Raw genomic sequence first — 16,987 nt, forward strand, 5'->3', positions numbered from 1 at the left:
AGTATATATAAAGCCTATTAATAAGTGATATAAATCAATAAATTATATGAATATTACACATAGTATTTCTGTGAATTTAATCCAATTTATCTTATTTCCCTAAATGTACTGTACATATTTTATTTTGAAAACTCATCTGGCTAACCCTGAATGTGGTTTCAATACATCTACCACAAATGCTAGAATACAGGGGCACTCCAAATGTAGGACCGGCTGGTTGGACCACGGTTGAGCGAATGAGGGATGGTTTGACTGCAGCAGCTTGAAGGGGTGTGGTCAGAGGTAAAACATGCTGCAAGCATTGGCCCTACAAAGACAATATCTGGTCATCAGACCAACGTTTCTATATATTTCCAAAACAAATTGTACGAATAACCAAATGTTAGAATGCTATTATACTAAATTAAGATTAATATGTGACACATATTAGTTACAAGCTAAAAATCTGGGTTAAGCCTAACCCAGAGCACTGTACAAATACAGCCTCACACTCTTAATAACTAGACATAGTCATCATATTATTGACATCATTTTGAGATAATAAGTGCAGATCAGTGGTGACCGATTAACCTGAGGGCATTTCCAAGAGGAAACTTGCTGTCTTGTCTGTTTGTAATAATTGGGTTGTTGGGTCTTGCTCAGCTTCTTTAGCGGGTCAATAAACCCTGAAACGGCACTAACCAGTGTGGTGAAGCGAACTAGACAAATGGCTCCAGCATCGCTGACTTCAGATCAGGCCACGTCACACCTTCCCCTTTTCTGTTAGTTAAATGCCTTTTCCCACAACGTTGTTTGTTTGTGCCACCTGGTCCTGTTACACTGACAGACCAAAACTGTGCCACCGTTAATATTATTCTACGTTATTTAAACCTGTGTCTGCTGAGAAAAATATATGCTAAATATACCCTGCATGCCTTGCTTAAAAACAAGCAGTGGCCATTGCTGCCATCTAGCTCTCCATCTAAATAACTGATACACATCATGAAATAGTAAACATTGGCATAATTTTAAGTAGCCTACTCTTTCTGTTTTTAACAAAAGTCATTCATTTATTAATTCTGTCTTCCTCCAAATACCCACTTCTCATGAACAAAGCCTCTTGTATAAAATGCATCTATTTACACAAGGAATACAATTGCGTTTTTAAAAAACATTTTATTCAAAAATATTCACTTTCCAAAGGAGAAACTTAACATATCATGTTAAAATGCATATGTGGGTCCTTATTAATTGGAGGGGGGAAAAAAAGGGTTAGTGTTGGAGCGTGCATCTGTTCATTTACAATCCACATCACTCATAACAGTGTTTGTTTTGAAAAGGCAAACAGAAGAAAAATGAATTGACAGTATTTGTTGATGCTTCATGGGAGGAAAGTGATACACAATGTAAGTGCAATGCTTTGCTTCATCCTCTGTTCATGATGAGTCCTTCTGACACAGCGTGTATTTGTAAAATGATTTCATAGGTCAGAAGAGTTTCACTTGAACATATACAGTTTTTTGGTTGATGGAACATGTTGGAGCAATCTTCAGACGTACACCAGCTGGTGCAAATGATACCTCTGTTCCCTTTCACTGGCAGAAAGGCACTCCCCTCAGTATGTGTTACAGGCGGGGCTACAGATTACATTTCACGTGCTTACGCTTCCCTCTTTTGCTAAACTTTGTTCTAGATGGTCAGCTCGGGTAAATGCAAACATTTGAGCACGCTGAAACACCACTTTGCAACTGTTTAATATATTGGTACATTTTCACCAAAAACTGACGCTGACAACTTGCCTTCCACCTGAACAATTCTAAATGAAGAGTCCTGCAGGGCATCGAACTAAAATAGTTTTTTTCGGCACAAGTGCAATGTGTTCGAACTACAAATCACGACAGACTTGTGCCTCTGCCGGCCAGTCAAGTTGCAGTTTACATCCATGTCTCTCCAGACTCAGAATATAGGTAGTAAAGACTTTTAATTCATTTACTAGTTTAGTGATCTGCCGGTTCCGGTCACCGATTATCACCGAATGTGAAATGTGGTCACCATCATTCATTCGGAGTTATAATGTTGAATAGTCAGCACACGGTCAGATCTCCGCCGCTCATTCCCATTCTGCTGTAATTCTTGAATTATGGCCGGGAAAAGAAAACGTAACTTCGTGAGGTCACCGTGACCTTTGGCAAAGCCTAGTTCATTGTTGAGTCAAAGTGAACATTTGCGCCAAATGTGAAGAAATTCCCCTTAAGGCTTTCCTGAGATACTGGGTCTGTGGGTCGGAGAAGGGCTGGTATTTATTCTCTGATCACACGTCCTCTTCAAATCATAGTTTGGTTAATTTTGTGATGTGTTTTTTAGGCAGTTATTGTACAGCGGTTTTAAGACACCGAGGCCTTTGGGAAATGTGGGATTTTTTGTTACATAAAACTATTTTTTTGTGATAAAAATTGGCTCATATTCAGCAAAGCTTTTCAATTAAAAAAATAAAATCAGCTTTGATGATTATTTGACGATCATGTAGTTATCTGAGGAAGCCATTGATCCCAGGTCTGCACTGACGTTGCTTTAATGCATCCAGCTTTGTGTTGGTCCTGATGGATGTAAATTATACTTTCTTGCACACGTTCCCTCCCATTGAGACATGAACCCACTTGCTTCTAATTTACCATCTGCAAAAACAGAAGGTACTACTGCTAACTGTGTGAAACGGCAATCCTACACACAAAGGGCATCCACGTTAAGGAAAAAGTGACTCCAATATTTGACGAACATAAAAAATAAAGGGCCACCAAGTTAGTTCATCACGAGAACGAGAGGAAACAGGCGGAGTAGATGCCAGAGTTCACGAAAAAACTTCCAATCCGCTACATAGGTTTTAATTCCTCTAAAGGTTCAATAAAGTGGAACATGTTCGTTTCAGTTACACAATATTTACATCCCAATTTGAACAACTTATGTACAGTTTTAGTCAAAAGGCAAATTGCACCAGTGTGTGTGGGGGAACGGTGCTGTTTAATACAAAGTTGTGCAGAGTACAAAATGTGATGCTGGCCACAAATGAAAGGCAAAGCATGATAATCTCAGAAGACCAACACCAACACAGCGCTATGCTTCTCCTACTGGATTATGATCTGGACGACAACACCCTTCCAACATCTTCTGCTTCGTGTACGCAGCACTATCAGCGCTGGGTCTTGGTCTGGTCCCCGTTCAGAGAGACAGCCTGGCACTTAGGAAGTCTGCCAGAGGCTCAGGAGAGATCAGTGGCAGTGAGCAGAGTAAAAAACAAACTAAACAAACAAAAAGAATAAACAGCTGTCACCTCTGCATGGGGTGTCTGGAGCCCAGCGACTGTTTCCCGCGTCTGACCCCTTCCCTTGGAGTGTCCCCCTGTCGCCGGTGCCTCCCTTTGGCCTCCGGCTCCGAGTCGCTGAGCTCCAGGTCGGGACAGTAGCCGTCACTGTCCTGGTACGATCGCATGCTTTTCACCTTGTGTTGAGGCATGGGTTTGGCCCATTGTCTCTCCTTGGCCGACCCCTTGCGGGACAGTTTGTCAGAGGCCCTCAGGTCCTCCGTGGTGCGAACCAAGTTGATGGTCGCCTCTTTGAATGACCTGCCAAAGTGCTCCATGGCAGACTTGCGAAAGCTGCTCTTGTCCAAAGCCTCGTTCGAAGCATCCTGGTGACGGGGAGTCTGGCAGGAACTGTCCTTCTGAGCTGCAAACTTCTCCAGGAGGCCGTTGGACTTGACCACGCATGCTCGGGCTTGGTCCAGTTTGCCGTTGCTGTTGGACGAGTGGCCATGGAGCGCAGCGTGCAGGGAGAAAGGTTTGCCCGTTGGTTTGATGGACAGCACAGGGTTGTTCGAGTGGCTCGAGGAAGCCATTCGGCAGTTGGGCCGATCATCTCGCCGAACGCGCCCGTGCATCTGAGGTTTCCCCTGACCCAGCCCCTCGCCTGTGTGTTCAGTAACGTTCCCGCTGTTGTCCGGACAGAGTGGTCCGTTACCAGACTTGGAACTGCAATTTCCGTTTCCTAGACTTGAGGACTTGGGCATTTTCAGCTTTAGAGTTATCCGCGGAGGAGGACGAAACAGTGTGTTCTCCACTGGGAATGACGCAGGGAGACCTAAGGACGAAGGAAGACAAACAAACAATCGGCCGTCACTCCAATGACACGACATGGTGTTCGCCGACAAGGAAGAATAACACAACAAGGTGGCTCACCGGCAGTAAGCTCCTGGTTCAAGAGCTGCACGTGCAAGTCAAACATCTGCTCCCCGGCTTTACTCTGCAGCAGCTTCAGCTTCTCCCGCCGACTCACCATGTAGCACAAATTCCTTACCTGCAGAAAACGAACATCACTCCGTTTCAGTTAAAAAATGACAACCACATCATTTCAGATTTCCATCAAATCTTTTCTAAAAATTTCAAAATGCTTTTTTGAATCCTACTACAAAGAGGACTTTTTTTCCCCTCAACAAATGGGCCTGAGTTCAAGCTGTTGTGTGCTTTGTAATTCTTTATTTTTGTAGTTCAAAATATAAGAAATGCTTTAAATTGTATTAAATAATCTGGTAATGAAACACTGCTTAACAACTACCACAGTGAAATTACAGGCCACTGTCTGGTTCCTAAGAAATGTCCATTGAGAATAAGCCACGAATATAGTATGGACTGAGAAAAGCCCTTGACTTGTTCTGTAAGCAGAAATAAAGAGACTCAGCACTTAAGAATTACGACACACTGCAGTGAGAAAAACAAAAAAAAAGAAAGAAAAGAAGCACCCACCCTCTCCAAATCCTGCCGCAGGTGCATGAACATCCGCATGCGTGTGTGGATGCTGTCCTCCTGCGGCTGCAGCACCAGGTTCTCCTCGTCCTCTTTAGGGGGCAGCAGAGCCTTGTTAAAGTTGCTCTTCCTCTTCAGTTTCCAGTACTGGTAGATGAAGTCCACCAGGCCCTCCGAGAGCCCCAGGGCCGGGGCCAGCTCCTGCGGCTGGATGAAGGTGTAGAACTCCTCCTCCAGCTCCTGCAGTCTCTGCGCCCGCTGGCCCACCTTCCCCGCCTCGCCGGGGGGTTTCGCGCGCGCCGGGCTCAGGCTGACCTCCCCGGCCTTTGATTTGCTGTGCTTGAGGCAGTAGGACTTGAACTTGACTTCGTCCCCTTCGTCCAAGATGGTCTTCATCTCCAGGCTGTGCTCAAAGGCACACGTCACGTGGAAAGGAGTGGTGCAGTTCTTTACAGAGCACTGGGAGCAGAAGGGAAAAAACTGGTTTAGTATGTTTACCCATGGATCCATGACTGGGAATAATTAGAATACGTTAAAGGGGCAGTAAGCGATCCTGGAGAAAGCTTGTCTATCTGTCTTTGTTGTTGTAATTTTACTGCTCTGGCAGGGCCGCAATGCCGCGACCTCCAGTATGGGAGACTGACGCGCTAACTGTGGGGAAATGTCTGCTGATTTTTACAAAACGTGTATTGCTTTTGAATCGCTTACTGCCCCTTTACGAGAAGGACTAAAGCATTTTCATATTGTTAAGGAACCCAAACATTCCGATTACTTGAGTTTACCAGATTTGTTTTGTGGTTTATGTGGTTGCCAAAAGAAAGTATATTGTTTGTGCTGCAAAGTAAAAGAAGAAAAAAGCGCCATCGTCCAGATGAACTTACAAGTTTTGGAAGGAAGGAAACAATGGCTGGAGGCACAGAAAACTTGCACATCACACCTTTGAAGTTAATTGATGCTGCGGTGTCTATGTGCGGGCACAGATTCACACTTACCTGGATACACGCACCCGTCTTCAGTTTACACAGGCTGCAGATGAGAGACCAGCGGCTGGGTGGGATGTGGGAGACTTTAGTGATGGGCTCCATCCTCTCCGGACAAGCAATGCTCACCTGCAAAGCATCAAAGCAATTCATACGGTGGGAGGCCGTCGACACCGATAGCGCAGACATGCTTAGGGAGGTCAGATGGTCGTTGTTTACCTCTGGTATCCACAGGGCGCAGCTCACATGTGCCCACTTGGTGCCTGCACGTGTCGCCTTCATGGCACCACCCTTCTGTGGACACAGGAGGCACTGCGGGTCGATGCCCAGGACACACGTCCTACACAGCCAGTTGCCAACGGGTACTTTGACGATGCCATAGCAGGCCTGAGGGGAGACGAGCGGGTCAGTACAGTCAGTCAGCGTCTAACTGAAAATTCTGATTATTCATTAGTGAGAGACCAATATTCTCTCCTAATATTATATATAGTAATATCCTCCGAATCAAATGACTGTGTGCTGAAAGGTTTTCTATCGTGTTTACCTGGTGCACACAGATGTTGCATTTGTCGCAGAACACCATGTCGTTCCCTTCCTCGCTGTCCGGGGAGCGGCACACGTCGCAGATGACGTCCTCGTCGTACTCAATCCCCAGACCCTCCACCGTCTCGATGGCGTGGTTCATGTTGTCATGACACTGGCTCTCCAGGGCCTCCATGGCGCGTTCCATTGTCAGCTCGTCTATGGGCCCTTCCCCTGCAGGACAGACAGGGACAAAACCCAAGCGGACCATAAAAAATACCATCAAGTCCAAATCTTAGAGCTCCTGTTACTAGCTCAGGGCGAAAGAAGTCCGTGGTTGTAGATATGAACTAGGGGTCGGCCGATGTGTTTTTTTCCGGGACGATACATATACAGATTAAAACTAATGTAAGAGACAGATAACAAATATTTGAAACTGTTATTTGTCTGCAGTAAAAAAAAGTGTCAAAATTTAGAATAACACAACCCCTTAACACAAAACTTTGTTGAAAAACCTTAAAGCTGATGTTTAATTCACAAAACATTTCAACATGACCTTAACACACAAAGTGCAGGGAGCTATCAGCGGCATTATTATGAAGGTTAACAAACAAACATGGACGGGAAATTGATAAAGTCTTGAGAGTCGTGACAGCGGCTGCATCAGAGCCAAAGTAGGGGATTTTCAAATGAAATTATCTTATTAATAATAGTAATAATAATAATAACAATCATAAAAGAGTGAATACCGGCGGCGATAATCGATTGACCCATAATACGGAATAGTACAATGCAAATTTGAATAAGGATCATCCCTTTACAATCCTGCTCCTTACCCATGTGTTCGAGCGCTCGGTTGAGCGTGTGCAGCCAGTGGAGGTCCGTGTCGTCCAGGTCGTAGCGACACATGGCCTCTGCCAGCTCCTTGATGTTGACATAACCTGGTTCAGTTGACTCCAGACAAGAGCACTGGATGTACTTCCTCTGGTGGGAGTACAGCACTTCCTTCGGCTTCTCTGCAATCGCCCTGGAAGACAACGAAAAGCCCGTCAGCGCTGCGTGGATCCTCAAACAGTGAAATGAACACAGATTCTGGTCACGGAGTCGGCGTTACCTAACCGACGGCTCCGGGATGGTGTCTGGACTCGCCGGCACCTGGACTCCCTTCTCCCACTCCTCCTTCCAGGTGTCTGCCAGCAGGTAGTAGTCCTCGGGCGAGACGTGGTGCGAGTCGGGCAGCTTCATGGCACTGATCAGGTCTTTTCGGAACACCTGCGGGACAGAGGAGGGGACCGTGGCACACAAACGTCAATCTGATGCCGGTCCTCACGTTAAAGAACAAAGAAACAACACAGAGCCTAGCGGCGAAGGGGACTTACTTCAGCCGGTTTCTTCGGGTTGGAGGCGGGGGTTCCAGGTTTACCGCCATACTTGGTTGACGAGCAGAAGGAGGTTGAAGGACCTACATAAAGAGACAGAGGGTGTTAATAAAACAGCAGGGGAGAAAATAAAATGCAGTCCGGCTCAGGCTGTGGGGTCCGACTTACTTTCGTTGTCAGAACTGTCGCTGCTGCTTGAGGACCTGAGACGTTTCATCCTGTAACATCCTGCAGAACAGAAGCAGAGAAGATTATAGTAAATAAGATAATTTAAGAAGGCATAAAGTAATTTGTTCCAGTACAGTAACCATTTCAAAATCATACAGGCACTCACAAAATAGTTACTCACCATAAATTTCACATTGAACAACATGCAAGTGGATTCCTCTGCTAAACAATAAACCATTAACTGTTTAATTTCATACCTGCAAATAACTGAGTTTGGTCTCTGTTTGGCCAAAAACCTCGCGATGAAATGTCCAATTAACTAACCTACAAACAATATCAGCTATTCATTAAAACGAAATTCAGCCGACCGAATCCTCAGTTTTCAAGTTTGTTTTTGTGCATTCATGTTTCTGTTTGGACAGGTTAAAGTGAAGCGAAACAGGGCAGACAGACACATATCACAAGTCCACAGTATGTGCCATTAAGGTCAAAAAAACTCTAAACCAGTGTAGTGCCTAATACAGTACACTGTTTCAACAGACAGGACATGCCTCACATTCCTCATGAGGACAGGAGGGGTGGGAGGGGAGAGGGCAAGCAGCCAACCCCACTCCATACCATAGTACAAGTTAAAAAATGTTTTGAAATGTACAAGATGGTACCCGACAAAAACGTAATGCTATTTTTAAGATAAAGTCACCCTGCAGTAAAGTGTAGCACCACTCAGACGACCTGGGACCTGCCACGAACAGATGCCTGGTCTGAATACAGTGAAGTGAGTGTGTTCGGTTGCTCGAGACCATATATGCTTGAAAAAAACAAACAGCATGAATAAAATGATACGTTGCCAATTCATTTTCTGTCTAATCAACTCCTCAGACTGTCAGCGGATCCATTCAGCTCTCGTCGGGATGAAATGCAGAGATGTTGTGCAGAAGTGGAGAAAACCGGCGACCTGTCCAGGGTGAACCCCGCCTCTCGGCCAATGTCAGCTCGGATTGGCTCAAACACCCCCTGCCCCGACCCTTAAAGGTATTTATAACGGATGGATAAAACTTTCCCATTTTCTGATGAGGATGAGGATTATTGGTGTCCTCGCTTGCATCTAGTGTTCTCAGTGCCTTTTCATTCAGAGCGAAAACAATAAGCCCAAAGGAATTCAATAAATGTTCAGGTCAATTTTAAAAGTAAAAATCACCAAATATGTATTGGTTCCCTCCAGCTTGTGTATTTTGCTGCTTAAATCCATTTCACATAACTGCAAACTGAATATCTTTGGACTCTGGACGGTTGCTCGGACGGAACAAACGCCCTGAGGACGTCTCTGTGTACGTCTGGATAACGGTGACATGACAATGCGTACTATTTTCTGACATTTTATGGACAAATTGTGATTTTCTTTTAATTAGGATAGAATTACTTTATGATACAAACAATCAGTGCAGTGGCTGCAGCCCTAAAATACTTTGTTAAACTATTCTACATGTTTCACCATCTACAACATCCAACAAGTCGTGTGTGTGTGTGTGTGTGTGTGTGTGTGTGTGTGTGTGTGCGTGTGTGTTTTGACAGCGGCGGAACGTTTTAACAGACAGTGTTGCACGAGATGGAAATCGCAGCAGGACCACCACTCTGTGATTACGTCACTCCACTCTCCTGGTTCACCAACACAAGTGCTACTGTGATGACAACTGGACTTCTCCACCGAGGTAAAGAGCAGTATTTTTATATATATATATATATATATATATATATATATATATATATATATATATATATATATATATATATATATACACACACACACACACACACACACGGTGTGGGCAAGTGGAGGGGGCGGCGGCGGGCTTTGATGTCACATACACGGATGTGACATCACACGGTTCAGGAACCGTTGGCGTGAGGTTACCGAGTTAACGGGAGCCATTGACTCAAGTACACGGTGGTCGCAGCCAAGTTTACCCTCCTGTAAACCATTATATATGAATATATAAAAATATTAATGTACTAACGTGCAGGAGCTAGCTTGCAACTACACGTAGACTGGGGGCTCTTACAAAAATAAAGCCGAGTGCCTGCCCTGCCCAGAGAGCCTCGTTGGCGCCAAACACACACGAACACGCGCGCGCGCGCACACACACACACACACGAACGAGCACGCGCACGCACGCGCGCGCACACACACGCAGGCGGGCAGGCCTGGAGCGGGCAGGCTGTGGGGAAATCAAACATGGGCGCCACCATCCCTACAAAGATGTCACTTCCTAGAGGCAGCGGGGCGAGGGTTCGCGCGGCTCGGAGCTGGGTTCATTGTTCAACGCAGCGAGACGCGAAACTACCGATCGAACACGTTTCACTCGGCAGGACGAGTTCCGGGAAAGCAGAGAGGAGGCGGCAGGAGCAGGAGGCCCCGTGGCCTGGATAAACCATCCAGGGCAAATCCTGGCACAGCGAGCCCCACTGGACACACGGGCATATTGTTCACATTTCTCCCCCCCCCCCCATCTTACCTTCAGTAAACGCGGCGCCGTGCGATTTATTCTAGCAACATATCCGTCTGGACGAAATTGAAGCGAGCGCGCGACAACAACAGAAAAAAATCACAGTCTCTGGCTCCAGTAGTGGATTAAATTTAGATCCTTTTTTTTGTATCCCACCTCAGTGGGAATCTCTAGGGTTGCAGTCTGTCCACCACCACGGCACAACAGCTCTATTGTACCGCGCGTCCTGCCGGGTCCTAAACCCCGCCGATTTCCCGTCCATCCCGGGTACGCTCGATTTGCCCACTGGCGTTCACCTCTGTCCACAGAGAGCTGAAACCACCCGAGTGCTCAACCAGTGATCAGAGGCTGATATGTTGAATAACCAGTCAAACAGTCCCTGCTGTGCTTTCGTTTCTTCTACGGCTTGTAATGTTATCTCTGCCATTTTATAAAGCCAGGCCGTCGTTTAATGCATTGATGACAACTAATTACGGAGAAGCGTGGATTCATAAAGACAAATGGTTCTACAAAAAAATGCTTGCTTTAATACCAAAGGTTTGCAGATACAAAAAGTTCATGACAAACGCGGATATTTATCGTTATTTTTCTTACTTAAACAACTGTTTGAAATCCAATTGTAGCTTTAGATCAATCCACAATGCGCTGCATGTGTTGACGACTGAATGGCCGAACAGGCCCCGACACAGACTGGGAAAGGTCAAGCCGTCGCCATTAACTGGCAGAGTTTCTACTGGGTGAAACGCTGACATGTTGCTGAAGCAGGTGGAAGTCAGATAGCTGAAGTGAAAGCTGCCACTGAGAAGACTGTACGTTGTTAATTAACTCACCAGCCCCAGCTCCCATGACTCGCCAACACGCTGATGGTGTTTCAAATTAAAAAGGCTTCAATATTTAAGCTATTTGCTACTATAAGCGACACGGGGGGGGGGGGGGGGGGGGGGGGGGGGGGGGGGTGTTCCTAAAGCATAAAACAAGATGTACAGTAATTATTCTAGCAGATATTTGACTATATCGCAGTTAAAACTGCCATCAACACGCTTTCTACAATCATCTCATCAGCAATGAAGAGCCAGATCACCAAATTTATGTCACACATAATAAACCTTTACTTAAAATGATAATGGAAACAAAAAAAAATTCTATACAAAAACATTCAGTATAAAACAAAAATTACAAAATATATATATTTATATATTTTTAAACTGATCACATGAATTGCCTACATTAAAACCCAGCATCGTTACAAGTGTTTTACACACCAATCAAACCGTATGCGAGACCCACTCGACCTTTTCACAATTCAGCTTTGGCCTAACAGATGTCAACAAGATGTTGGTATCACCTACACAGCGTGTTTCAAATGTACAAATCGTAAACAAAGAAAAAGTCCACTATCTAAATCACATGCACAAATAAATCCGTACAGGAAATAAAAAATACGATATATAAATAAAAAATATTTTCCCTCAGGCATCCTTGTGCTCGTGTTTTTTTCCCCACAGCGACGACGGTTTCAGACAGTGATGACAAACAAAGCTTTAAATTAAAATGAATTACACGTACAGCCAAGAACTACATTCACAATCGATAAAAAGCGACAGGATTATCAAATACATTCATAGAAATATAAATATTCACAGCAATCATAGCAACTAATGGATGTTAAGTTGTTTACAGCAAATATTTTTGGATGATAGGGGGTTGGGGTGAAGCTAGTCCTTAATAGTTTCCATTTCAACCCATTTTATGGGGGATGAAAATAGGCAAACGATCCAACCCGAGCTGGGCGGCGGGTGGTTTAGAAAAAAAAGGATTCAGTAACTGACGAGCAGTTTGTGTCGATGTTCAATCATTCACAAGCCCATCTGCATGTCGGCAAAGTTGAAGAAGCTGTCCACATCTCGAGAGGATGTATTTTTGTTATCAGAGACAAAAACCTAAGGGGGGGGGACAGAGAAAAAGAACACAACATACTCTAAGTTTTTGGAAATGTTTTTGAGTTATAAAAAGACAAGATGCCATTAACGCAGCTCGATTACCTTGGTGCCACTGAATATGTCATTGCCGATGTTCTTACAGGCTTCCACAACTCCGTCACCATTCAGCTCCAGGGCGATCACAGGGCCTTTAGTGGGAAGACATGACAAGTCACAATCCTACAGCACAATGACTGTGGAGCAACCATGACTCCACTGCTGAACACAAGTCTCCCTCTTCAAAGCAAAATCCTGTTACATTTACACACACTTTGGTTATGAAACAGTAACTCCTTGCTGGTGAAATGGGGATCCTGACATGTGTCACTACTCACTTCAAACTCTGACAGCTGCACTGGAAAACTGGTACTCAGCAATGTTGTCATTACAGAAATCATGTGAGCATGTTGACCACAAGTCTTTTTTGTCTTTTTTTTAGGTTATGAAAAATGGCAGAAATAGAGTTTCTTTCACGTGATTGGGCGGAAGACGGAATCCAGAAGAAAAAGAAAAGAATGGAGTTGTTGACACAATAGCTGGAGGAAACAGTGGTTATTAGTAACAATGGGAAACGGCTCTATTTAGGAAATTGTAAGACACACCGTGTTCGTTTCACTGTTCTGCTAACACATGTACAAAGTAACTTGTTTTATTCTCAACGTGTTGTAGCTGTTGAGGCTTATGAAACAGCTTCATCAGATGGGACCTCTCTGGCCAATTACCTGAGCAACAAGCAACAACAAACAAAAAAGACCACAAAAAAAAAGACAAAAAGGAGAATACCTCTGGTGACCGCCTCCACCAGATCCTCCGCACTGTTCTGGAAAACCCTCTTCACATCTTCAGGGTGCATCGAGACTTCCTTAGTCTGCACCAGCACAAAACCTTTAGCAGTTGCCTGTTCAGATGAGATTTTTTTTTAATTAAAAAAATAAACAACACTTTAAAGAGGTTGCAGTGATTCATCAAGAATTTAAATAATCCTCCACGTCAACACGTCTTGCTGAAAGATGTTCCACATTTCACGTGTAAATCCAGTCTCATGCTTTTGAGATAGAGTAATACATATTTTGGCACAAGAGCACAAACATAACTGGAATACTTTAGAAGCAAACAGCCTGCATGGGTTGGTATCTCAGCAAGTCAGCTAAACAAAAGAAAGGTAAAGAAAATATAACATGTTACTCTGACTACTTAGACGTAAAAAATATTAATGTTCACGCATACCTGTCACCTAATCAGAAGAAACTGATAAGACACGTTATCTTTAACTCACTCTCTTGAAGATAAGTACTATAAGATTCAGCAGCGATGTGATTCAAGTCATTTAATTTGGCTGATAATCAGCTTCAGATCCATAAACGATGGCAGAAAAAGCTTAATTAGATTTTCCTCAACATTTAACTGAATTTATGGCTCTATGTTTATCTTCAATTGCTTCTGAAAAGTGGTGCAGGTGAGATAGTTAATACCAATGTGCTTTTGATTCTCTTTTCAAACATTCCACTATTTTTAAACCAACAGTTAAGACATGACTGACTTCTCTCTAAACCTTTATCAGTGTTTTGTCAGTGAGTAAGCTCACACAGCCACCACCATTTTTCCATTCACATGCAAACATAGACTTCCTCCTTCAGGCAACACTTCACAACCGGTGGTGTTAAATTAAGCTACACTTCCTCTCACTCTCACCTCGTCGATCAGTTTGCGGGCATTTGCAGTGGTGTACTCTCCGGCGAAGAAGACAAAGAGGCAGGACTCTTCGCTGTCCTTACGCCTCCCTCCCTTTGTCAGAGGCACAATGCTGCGTGTCGGGTCACTGGAGATCCGCACCGACTTGAACTCGGACTCAGCGTCTGGGGCTGGCACAGCATCCTGAACCGCTGAGGCCTCTGGCAACAAGCTCCAGTTGTTCTCGCCGGACACCGGCGTGAAGTCGTGGATGTTGCTCCAGTTGTTGTTGAATATGCTGAGCCCGGCGTCCTTGAAGTGGAAGGCCAGCTCCGGATAGTAATACTGAAAGCAGCCAAACTTCATGCCCGTGGACGACTCGATGATGGGCTGGGTGGCACAGCACAGGAACACCTCCATCTTTTTACAATCCCGCGTGCGGAACTGCTGACAGGCCACCACGCACTTGATGTCCTTGCAGTCTCTGAAAAACACGCTGCCCTTGATGGGCCCGAGGACGATGCGGCAGTTGACGCAGTCGTCGATGGTGATGGTCGCCGAGTGGTCAAACACGTAGATGTTGCAGTTCTCGCACTCCTGGATCACGAACTGCTGTCCGTTCAGTTTCCCAGGGAGACGGCCCACCGTGACGTCTTTGAGCCCCGTCAGCATGTAGTCTTTGGGATCGACCTATGTGAAGAGAAACGTGATCAGATTAAACAATGTCCTACGCAACACGTTTGTACCACACCAGTGTCTATATTCCCACTATCATCCAACAACAACAGCGACACTTTTATGAAACTTTGCTGCGGAACATTAGAACTTTTCAGACACGCCTGTACCAATTGTGCACTGTATTTTTGGATGTTTCACTACAACTGTTTTAGCTTTCCATACTAACGTTATATACATGATTTTGACCCAGTTAAGTTCCGGGCACCTATCAAGCTGTTTTGTTTCTGACATTACCGCTTCGCAGGATTATCTGATGCAACACGTTGAAGGTGCAACCACCGATGAGACCAAACGGAAGTTGAACCACCGCTGGGTTAACGCCCCTGCGTGCAGTCAGTGGAACACACACACACACACACACAGTCGTGTAGTAATCCGATAATGGGATAATGTGTGTGTGCTTCAGAGAGGGATAGAGAGAAAAAGAGAGAGAGGGAGACGTTGTTGTCAACTTATAATGAGCATCGCATGCATCTCCATCATCACGTAAACTGATTTCTTTCACTAATCTGCGTGTCGTGATCTGCCGCTGCAGCACCGAGTCAGGAAACAGGTTAACAAATATCGACGTCAGTGAAGGTGGATTCTTAACACGGTGCCGGACCGTCGACGGCTCTGTCACAGATCTTCCGACACGGTTCGGTGTGTGAGTGAAGTTGGCCAAACTGCGCCTCAGCTGCCTGGGGGCGAATGAACAAGCTGAAGGGTCTCCAGCAGTGCGGGCTGAGACCGCCACCTCGCCAGCGGGTATCTGTGCTTTACTCGTTATCTGTGGTGCGAGCGGACACTTTGTGGAGCCCGGTACCTTCTCCCTCTTGTCCCAGCTGTACTGCTTCGGAGCCTCGTCGGTGTTGTTGCCAAGGGGAACCGCGTTGCTTGTCGTCGTAGTTTCCACGGTCGTCGTGGTCGGCGTCAGGTCCTCTTTATCCGACTTCCGTTTGGATTTCTTCGAGAAGAAGCAGCCCATTTTGATTTGTACAGCGGCGACGATGCTCGGAATCGTTTTTCTCGCCGCGGTCAGCTCGGAGAAGACGAGAAAATGCGGAGCAGAAGCTTACGTGCACTTTAGTTGACAGGATTTTTTTTTTTTCAGCTTCCCGTTTCCCAGCTACGCTTAACAACCAATCACCGGCGTGCTAGTCGTTACAACAGCCAATCACAGACCCGGGCGGAGTGACGGCATCACGCAGGAGATGCGTGCGCCCATGGGGCGTGTGGGTACAAATCAAAGGGAAGAGATTTCTGCAACCCGTTTTGTTTTTAAAAACGTTTGAATGCGTAAGTATGGTTTAACATGTGTCACGCAATATTTTGCTATTCATTAAAAGTGCTCTATAAATGCAATTTATTATTATTATTATTATTATTACTTATTTTAAAGTGGCAAAATACAGTTACACGCCTCAGCCCACAAAGCAGGGTGTTTTCAAATGAGACTGAGCTCTGAACACTTGAATCAGTGAGTGGGGAGAAAGTGAAATCGAATAGATGTTGATTTAACAGACAAACATGAACGCGACAAAAAAAAAATAACGACAGAAAGGGATGAAGTAATATGGATAAACAAAAAATCCTAAAAATGCATGATAATACAAGATAATAAGAGTCTGTGCTGATATATACAGTAGCCACTTTTTACACACCTGCAAAGTGTCCAACCAGATTCAAGTTGTAGTTGTAAAGAACACAATCATGCTCAAAAAAACGACAACCCCCGTGAAACCAATTCGAACTAGACGTCAGATTAGCTTGCAATTTAAGCCACTAGGACGCTCTAATAATAGGTAATCCCCCATCATGCCTCTGTGAAAGATGCTCTGAAGCCTGGCCTCTCTGGACTTGCCCTTTCCCACTCTGTGTATCCACATAAACGTGAGGTCGATGCGGGAATATTAAACATTAATGCAGCTGAACTCATAGGTGGTGTATATTAAAGGCTCTATCAATTGAGCACCTGACTCGTAGTAAAGAAAGACTGATGTGTGAGTATTGGGTGAGAGAGGAAAATAGCCCAGCTACAGAATAAAAATCAAGTCAGAGTCAGAAATACATTGCTTGATGTAAGACTTGTGAATATTTCACCTTAAAAACTGCCATTTTACCTATCACAGCGTTGATGCCATGATAATCGTGGTGACCTACTGGTGTCAAACTAAAGTGTCTATTGCAGCAGTTTCAAATTCATTTCGAAAAGAGACACTCTCCTCTCACATCTGAAGCACTTTCTCTCCCGCTGGTGAGCGTCAGTGACTGTAGTGGACCACACTGGGAA

At 44.8% G+C, this 16,987-nt stretch overlaps 2 protein-coding genes across 3 annotated transcripts; both read right to left on the reverse strand.

Annotated features, from left to right (window-relative positions):
- Positions 1-1,135: 1,135 nt before the first annotated feature.
- Positions 1,136-10,562, reverse strand: jade3 (jade family PHD finger 3). 2 transcript variants are annotated; one of them, XM_047336722.1, is made up of 11 exons: positions 10,337-10,562; positions 7,824-7,883; positions 7,656-7,738; positions 7,391-7,548; positions 7,113-7,303; positions 6,299-6,510; positions 5,974-6,141; positions 5,767-5,883; positions 4,775-5,233; positions 4,211-4,328; positions 1,136-4,112 (listed from the first exon to the last, which is right to left on the reverse strand). In XM_047336722.1, exons 2-11 carry the CDS (start codon positions 7,870-7,872, stop codon positions 3,304-3,306), a joined length of 2,364 nt encoding a protein of 787 aa, XP_047192678.1. In that variant the 5' UTR covers positions 7,873-7,883; positions 10,337-10,562; the 3' UTR covers positions 1,136-3,303. The 2 variants fall into 2 exon arrangements, with proteins under 2 accessions (XP_047192678.1, XP_035504252.2); XM_035648359.2 differs by having other exon boundaries at positions 10,484-10,555.
- An 850-nt stretch (positions 10,563-11,412) lies between these two features.
- Positions 11,413-15,817, reverse strand: rp2 (RP2 activator of ARL3 GTPase). Its single transcript, XM_035648364.2, has 5 exons — positions 15,521-15,817; positions 13,999-14,667; positions 13,090-13,204; positions 12,370-12,455; positions 11,413-12,267 (listed from the first exon to the last, which is right to left on the reverse strand). Exons 1-5 carry the CDS (start codon positions 15,680-15,682, stop codon positions 12,184-12,186), a joined length of 1,116 nt encoding a protein of 371 aa, XP_035504257.1. The 5' UTR covers positions 15,683-15,817; the 3' UTR covers positions 11,413-12,183.
- Between the last annotated feature and the right edge of the window lie 1,170 nt (positions 15,818-16,987).

The sequence above is a fragment of the Scophthalmus maximus genome, chromosome 13, assembly GCF_022379125.1.
Source record: "Scophthalmus maximus strain ysfricsl-2021 chromosome 13, ASM2237912v1, whole genome shotgun sequence".
Taxonomy (NCBI): domain Eukaryota; kingdom Metazoa; phylum Chordata; class Actinopteri; order Pleuronectiformes; family Scophthalmidae; genus Scophthalmus; species Scophthalmus maximus.

Coding starts and splice junctions, on each gene's coding strand:
- jade3 (XM_047336722.1), bottom strand. CDS start 7,872: ATGAAACGTCTCAGGTCCTCAAGCAGCAGCGACAGTTCTGACAACGAA. Junction 6,511..7,112: donor CCGAGCGCTCGAACACATGG/GTAAGGAGCAGG, acceptor TCTGTCCTGCAG/GGGAAGGGCCCATAGACGAG. Junction 6,142..6,298: donor GCAACATCTGTGTGCACCAG/GTAAACACGATA, acceptor GTCTCCCCTCAG/GCCTGCTATGGCATCGTCAA.
- rp2 (XM_035648364.2), bottom strand. CDS start 15,682: ATGGGCTGCTTCTTCTCGAAGAAATCCAAACGGAAGTCGGATAAAGAG. Junction 14,668..15,520: donor GCTGGGACAAGAGGGAGAAG/GTACCGGGCTCC, acceptor CTCTTCACATAG/GTCGATCCCAAAGACTACAT. Junction 13,205..13,998: donor CCCGCAAACTGATCGACGAG/GTGAGAGTGAGA, acceptor TCATCTGAACAG/GCAACTGCTAAAGGTTTTGT.